Genomic DNA, 7,227 nt, shown 5'->3' with positions numbered 1-7,227 from the left:
ATCTCATGTCTAGCATAGACTCATATTTTAGCTAGGCATCACCAATCCTTTGCATCGCTTTGCGTCAAAGCGAAAAGGCTAGATTTTTAGGCAGAAATCACTAGCGATGATAGGCAGATGCCCCTGAGTCCCACCATTAACGCACGCACACGACAGTATCGATCCAGGGGAGGCTGCCCTGGTCTGCATCTCTGAAAGCTAAAGTTGCCGGGAGGAGGAGTCGAGTCGGCAGAGTGCCGTGAGAATGTGAGTTCACATGCTTTTGTTCTCGGCCCCACACCACACCACACGGCCGGCCGCCTCCTCCTGTCCTCACTCCTCACCGGCCTCGGTGCATCTCCACGTTCTCAATAATGTTGATACCCTGCCCAAAAGCTTCCTCTCCATCCATGGATTTTATATCCCATGATTTTATCTGAACGAATTGGATATCTCTTCAGTTTTTTTGAGAGGAGTGACCACCAGTAGCTAGTGGAGTTTGTTTTTGTCGAGAAAAAAAGTAGTGAGTGGAGTTTGTAGGTGTGCTTCTCCCCACCACACGTGACACGCTTCTACTCTCTCTCCAATCGGTGATAATATGCGGTGGCTCCACCATGTTTTCCTCGGATATGTATGCCAATTCTTCTCCTTCCCCTGTTTCCATGATCTCTTGGCGCTTTTCCACTTCTTCCGTTCATATGCTTTATATATCGTCTGATTCCATAGTACCACTTCGAGTAATATAGTATCCTCGCATTGCCAGCTCTTGCTTCTCTCGAGGCAACCTTGTTCTTGGTTGGATCAATCTTTGTTAACAGTCTTGTTTTGCGCCGATGTGTTTCTTGGAACCAGCAAGAGGAAGGCGTAGTGCTATGATCGACAGAGCCTAGCTACCTCTTTCTTCGACGAGAATCCTGAGTTTTGGAGCGTCATGGAGCCCGGAAAGGTGAGCATTTCTTGCTTAAACTCAATACAGGTTCTTAGGAATCAGCTAGCTAGCTCAATTGAGAGCGAATGCCCAAGTAACTGATGTATGTTGGCTGCAGAGGGAGTCATGGCGGACGACGATGCTGCTGGCGTACCAGAGCCTGGGCGTGGTGTACGGCGACCTGAGCATCTCGCCGCTGTACGTGTACAAGAGCACCTTCGCCGACGACATCACCCACTCCGACACCAACGAGGAGATCCTCGGCGTCCTCTCATTCGTCTTCTGGACGCTCACCCTCATCCCGCTCCTCAAGTACGTCTCCATCGTGCTCCGCGCCGATGACAACGGCGAGGGCGGCACCTTCGCGCTCTACTCCCTCATCTGCAGGCACGCCAACGTCAGCCTGCTCCCCAACCGCCAGGTCGCCGACGAGGAGCTCTCCACCTACAGGCTCGAGCACCCGCCGGAGGCCGCAGCCGGCCACAGGTCACGCCTCAAGGACTGGCTCGAGATGCATAAGAGCCTCAAGACCGCGCTGCTCGTCATGGTCATGATCGGGACCTGCATGATCATCGGCGACGGCGTCCTCACTCCAGCCATATCTGGTACAGTAATTCATATCTTCAGACTTCAGCACATGCTCTGTTTATTCAGTTGGTTATCCAGAGAGTAAAGAACAGTTACTCACTGCTGTTGATTTTGCCTCTTGCGGTGCAGTGTTTTCGGCTGTGTCAGGGCTTGAGCTCTCCCTGTCCAAGAGTCAGCATGAGTGTAAGTCTGAAGCTCTCAACTGTATTTCTTTTTTTAATTTCAGGATTTTGTAGGCCTTGTATCTGTATGCTGGTAGTATCTATGAAGTGAATACTGAAATTTTGATCAAAAGAAGAACCTGCTCGTGGCTGCTAAGGCCCCGTTCAGAAAGAAGTTCAGAACACAGGAAAATAACCAAACAATAGGAAAACCGTTGGAATTCTGGCCTCATGTAACTAAATTTCAAAGCAAAAACACATGAACTTTCCAAAATACTAATATTTTGATACCGCACAGATAAAACATATGAATGCTAGGAAAACTGCTGGAATTGTGGGCTCATGTATGCTAGTATCTAGGAAGTGAATGCTGAACTTTCTGATCAAAAGAAACACTTGCTTGTGGCTGCTAAGGCCCCGTTTAGAAAGAAGTTCAGAACATATGAAAATAACCTAAAAATAGGAAAACCGCTGGAATTCTGAGCTCATGCAACTAAATTTCAAAGCAGAAATACATGAAATTTCCAAAATACTACTATTTTGATACCGCATAGGAAAAACATGTGAATTCAAGATACAAAGAGAAGAAAACATGAGTTAGGACCAAATGTTTTGTTTCTATCAAAACTCTAATGGAGGTACGCGATTAGGGACTAGTGTGGTAGCCAGCATGGGGGCTCCCGAAACCGGAGTGGTGTGGTAGGGTGTAGGATTTGGTCATTTGGGTGACGGAGCAATGGGCTCGGCTGGTGTGTGACCTTTGCCGGTGTATTGGTTTTCAGCTAGTTTTTCTTATTTGCCGGTCAATTCTTGCTCTTCTAAATGATAAAGGAGATCCTACTGGTTGCTCCATTCCATAGGATTTCAAAGAAATTCTGAGTTTATTTTAAATGTAGGTACTTTCCTATAGATTTCAGTCCTTCAAATTTCCTACAATAATTTTTTTTTATCATAAACAGGCCCTAATTCATGCACTGCCTTATAATGATGCCAATAGCTTAGCAAAATTGATAAGATTTAGACAGATCTGTGCTTTTTCTATAAAGACAGATCTATGCTGGCAAGAATAATGCTCCCTCCGGTCCATAATAAGTGCATTTTTAGTTCAAATTTTAGCTAATTTGAACTAAAAGCCCAACTTTTATTATGGATCGGAGTGAGTAGAAAACTGTGAGGATATCCAATTTTTCTGAATAGGTATTACTACTATTACAGTCTTACCTGACCCAACTGCTCCTAGTTTAGTAGTTAACAGCTCTCTACCAAGACAATGGCATGATGACTTGCATGTCTGAATTTTTTTCGCAAACTCAATCTGAAAGAAAGAATGACAAAACTGATGAATGGGATTATACTAGTGTTGACCATACAGCTACAGTAGCCTTATGTCACCTGTCTATCTTGACATCCTACTTGCTCATTTTCCTCTTCTTCACTTCATGCAGACGCCGTCATTCCGATAACCTGCGCCATACTATTGTTCCTGTTTGCTCTCCAGCATTACGGTACCCATCGCGTTGGGTTTCTCTTTGCTCCGATCATTCTAGCCTGGCTGATCTGCATGAGCACGCTCGGTTTGTACAACATCTTCCGCTGGAACCCTCAGGTTTACCAGGCACTTAATCCTGTATTTATGCTCAAATTCTTGAAGAAGACCAAGAAGTCTGGTTGGATGTCCCTGGGAGGGATTCTTCTCTGCATGACAGGTAAAGTTCAGCACTCTCTAGAAGTAGTTTTTTATGTGAGGGAGACTTCATCAGTAGTTAACAAAACTACACAGGGCAATTTCTATCATTCTGATAAGTTTGGGGTTGCAGGGTCTGAAGCAATGTTTGCAGATCTTGGCCACTTCTCCTATAGTTCAATCCAGGTAATTTCAAACATCAATTGAGTTCTGGGATACCTACTTACTTTGTGTTCAATTCATCAAGCTGTTTGGGCAAACCTTAACTGTGATTCATGTAATTGCAGCTTGCTTTTACTTCTTTAGTGTATCCTGCATTGATCTTGGGATACATGGGCCAAGCTGCCTTCTTAACCCAGCACCATGACTTCGATTCAAGCTACCAGATTGGATTCTACGTCTCCGTTCCAGGTACATCGAACGAGCAAGTATACTATTACTATTCCTAGGTGGTGATTCTTGCAGTATCTGTCAAAAACCTGTGCTGCTACACTTTCAGTCAGTAGAAAGATACTGACAGTAAAACATGCAGAGATCGTGAGGTGGCCTGTGCTGGTGCTGGCGATCCTGGCTTCGGTGGTCGGAAGCCAAGCGATCATCAGCGGCACATTCTCCATCATCAACCAGAGTCAGTCGCTGAGCTGCTTCCCGCGAGTGAAGGTCGTGCATACCTCTGAGAAGATCCACGGCCAGATATATATCCCCGAGATCAACTGGATGCTCATGATCCTCTGCATCGCCGTCACCGTCGGGTTCCGCGATACCAAGCACATGGGAAACGCGTCGGGGCTGGCGGTGATCACGGTGATGCTGGTGACGACGTGCCTGATGTCGCTGGTGATGGTGCTGTGCTGGCACCGTCCGCCGGCGTTGGCGCTGGCCTTCCTCGTCTTCTTCGGCTCCATCGAGGCGTTCTACTTTTCGGCGTCGCTGATCAAGTTCCTGGACGGGGCGTGGGTGCCGATCCTCCTGGCGCTCATCCTTTTGACGGTGATGTTCGTGTGGCACCACACGACCATCAAGAAGTACGAGTACGACCTGAACAACAAGGTGACCATGGAGTGGCTCCTGGCGCTCAGCGACAAGCTCGGCATGGTGCGCGTCCCCGGGATCGGGCTCGTCTACACGGACCTCACCGCCGGCGTGCCCGCCAACTTCTCCCGCTTCGTCACCAACCTCCCGGCGTTCCACCGCGTGCTCGTCTTCGTCTGCGTCAAGTCCGTGCAGGTGCCGCGGGTGCTCCCCGCCGAGCGGTACCTGGTCGGCCGCGTCGGCCCGCCGGGGCACAGGTCGTACCGGTGCATCGTGCGGTACGGGTACCGGGACGTGCACCAGGACGTGGACTCCTTCGAGACGGAGCTGGTGGAGAGCCTCGCCACGTTCATCAGGCTGGACGCGCTGTTCCAGAGCAGCGACGCCGGAGACGGAGCAGCGGGGAGCGACGTCGACTATGACCCTCTCCGGGAGCGCCGGAGCTCGTCCGAGAACGCGCTCACGGTCGTCGGGAGCAACCCGCTCCGGCGCCGCATCAGCTACGAGTACGACGACTCCCACGACGGCGCGTCGTCCGTGGAGATACGCGTGGAGAGCCCGACGACGACGGGCGGCGGGACGATAGAGCTCGTGACGGCGCCGCCGCGGGTGGTGAAGAAGAGAGTGAGGTTCTTGGTGGAGGAGACGAGCCCCGACGTGGAGGACAAGCAGGTGCTGGAGGAGCTGCACGAGCTGTGCGAGGCGAGGGAGTCCGGCACGGCGTTCATCATGGGGCACTCGCACGTGAAGGCCAAGCCCGGGTCGTCGCTGATCAGGAGGCTGGCCATCGGGTACGGGTACAACTTCCTGCGACGGAACTGCCGCGGCCCGGACGTGGTGCTGCGCGTGCCGCCGGCGTCGCTGCTCGAGGTCGGCATGGTCTACGTGCTATGACACGTGATAGTATTCTTCGTGTGGTGTGACTCTCTTTGACTTGACATTGTGGTGTAAATCGTGAGTGTTTCTCTGGGAAGCCCAGTCTTAAGATGGAATGCCCAAGCAAATATGGAGATCCTATACGCCCATTAGAGCATCTCTAGCAGACCCGCATCGACTTCATCCGTATAATAACCGCTGTTTTTCGGTTTTGGGCGGAAAAAATGGCTCGTTCAAACACCGCATCGGATCTCATACCAAAAATAATAATTCCTGGCCATCCAGTTTCGCGCCGCGGAAACCCTAGGTTCCCATGCTGGCGAGGTTGTGCGAGCGCGAACCCTATCTCCCTCCTCCCCCCCCCCTCCCTCCCGCGTTGAAACGAAGGAAGATTCAACTCCCTTTCCCGCTTCCGCCCCACCAACCACCCTCGATTCCGCCGCCTCCACCCCTCTCCGGCCACCGCAGTGGCGCGCTCGCACCGAGATGGACATTGTCAACCCGTCGCTGCTCGCGGGCCAGGCTGCACCGCACAGATCGACTCCACCCATCGCAGCCGGCACCGATCAAACCGGCAAGAGGTATTGGCAATTCATCGATGACAAGTTCTTCCAATTGATGCCGCATCTCTCTTCTACTACGACCCGCTCCTACCGTTCACTCCAAGGCTGGGATAGCATCAAGACGACGTGCAGCCGGTGGTCAAATCCAAAGAATTGTTGGTGATGAAAACTTTGGAGGCAAAGAAGGAGCTGATGGAGACGATGGAAACGAAGAACAAGGAGAAGGAGGCAAAATGGATCACGCTCCGGGAGGATGCAAAGCGTAAGGCTGACATCGAGGAGAGGAGAGCACGCGCCGAGGAGAACCGCGCCATGGCGGAGCTCATCGCGGCGGAGAATGCGACTACGATGATGAACCTGGCTGACATGGATGAGGCCAGTCTTGAGTTGTAGAAGCTTATGAAGACGCAGATCTTGGCGCGAAGGAGGGAAGCTGCACGCGCTGCCATGATGAATGCCGGAGGTGATGATGCTACGGCGAGTGTTGGCGGAAATGTCGATGCGCTGGTTGCCGATGGTGATGCGTGATCACTTTCCTCTCTTGATAATGTGATGTTCGATCTTCTTTTGGTGCCGTGTTTCATGTATGATTGAGTACTTTGAACAATCTATTTTGCATGATTATGTTGCTACATTTGAGAATTATCGATGATTTGCATAAACCCTGTGTTTCTGGTTTACGTTTGGGGCTGAAAAACGGCCATGCAGTCCACACGTGCCAAACGCGACCCGCATAACAGCATCTTCAGGAATATGCTTTTATGCGGGCCGCGTGCATCTGGACTGCGCGACCGTTTTCAGCCCGCAAACAGAACCGCAACATAGGGTTTTGCAAATATCACAATCAATCAATTGATACAACAAATGTTTCATAAAATACAACAATAATCCAAATTATTACAAAAAAATATTTATTGTCATAGAATACAGACAATACGAATTAGAACAAATGTTTTGAGCCAATATGAATCAAATGATACAACAAGAATTGACCAAATAACAAACGACTGAAAATACAAACAAATCCTAGTTGTCGTGCCTCTACCAATGGTGGCGAACAAGATCTTCCTGAAGCTGCTTTGCTGACTTATCATTCTCAATCAGCCAGTAAGTTTCAAGAAAAGGCTGAACAGTACCAGATTTCTAGAAGGTTTGACCCGAGTGCCAACATTATCAAAGAAAAATGATAAGTGTAAACCCCTCTCATCCTCGATGATCATATTGTGTAGAATCACACAAGTGGTCATGATATTGTTGAATGTATCCATATCTCAAAATCGGGCTAGTCCTCGGACTATGGAAAATCTAGCTTGCAAAACACCGAAAGCCCGCTCCATGTCTTTTCAAGCCGCCTCTTGTGCTTTTGCAAACTCAGCTTCAACTCTGTTTCCTGGCTCCCTGATGGTTTTAAAAATG

The 7,227-nt window shown here is 49.7% G+C and overlaps 1 protein-coding gene across 1 annotated transcript; it reads left to right on the top strand.

Moving 5' to 3' along the window:
• The first annotated feature begins 421 nt into the window (after positions 1 to 421).
• Positions 422 to 5,387, top strand: LOC124674373 (probable potassium transporter 9). Its single transcript, XM_047210415.1, has 7 exons — positions 422 to 925; positions 1,026 to 1,512; positions 1,625 to 1,678; positions 3,102 to 3,362; positions 3,474 to 3,526; positions 3,628 to 3,751; positions 3,873 to 5,387. The coding sequence occupies exons 1-7, from the start codon at positions 911 to 913 to the stop codon at positions 5,264 to 5,266; spliced, it is 2,388 nt and encodes a 795-aa protein (XP_047066371.1). The 5' UTR covers positions 422 to 910; the 3' UTR covers positions 5,267 to 5,387.
• Positions 5,388 to 7,227: the final 1,840 nt, after the last annotated feature.

The sequence above is a fragment of the Lolium rigidum genome, chromosome 7 (assembly GCF_022539505.1).
Source record: "Lolium rigidum isolate FL_2022 chromosome 7, APGP_CSIRO_Lrig_0.1, whole genome shotgun sequence".
Lineage (NCBI taxonomy): Eukaryota > Viridiplantae > Streptophyta > Magnoliopsida > Poales > Poaceae > Lolium > Lolium rigidum.
This window is presented reverse-complemented; position numbering and strand designations above follow the sequence as displayed.

Excerpts from the sequence above, each read along its gene's own strand:
- LOC124674373 (XM_047210415.1), top strand. Across the intron at positions 1,513-1,624 it reads CCTCACTCCAGCCATATCTG|TGTTTTCGGCTGTGTCAGGG; the intron begins GTACAGTAATTC and ends CTTGCGGTGCAG. Across the intron at positions 3,363-3,473 it reads GATTCTTCTCTGCATGACAG|GGTCTGAAGCAATGTTTGCA; the intron begins GTAAAGTTCAGC and ends TTGGGGTTGCAG.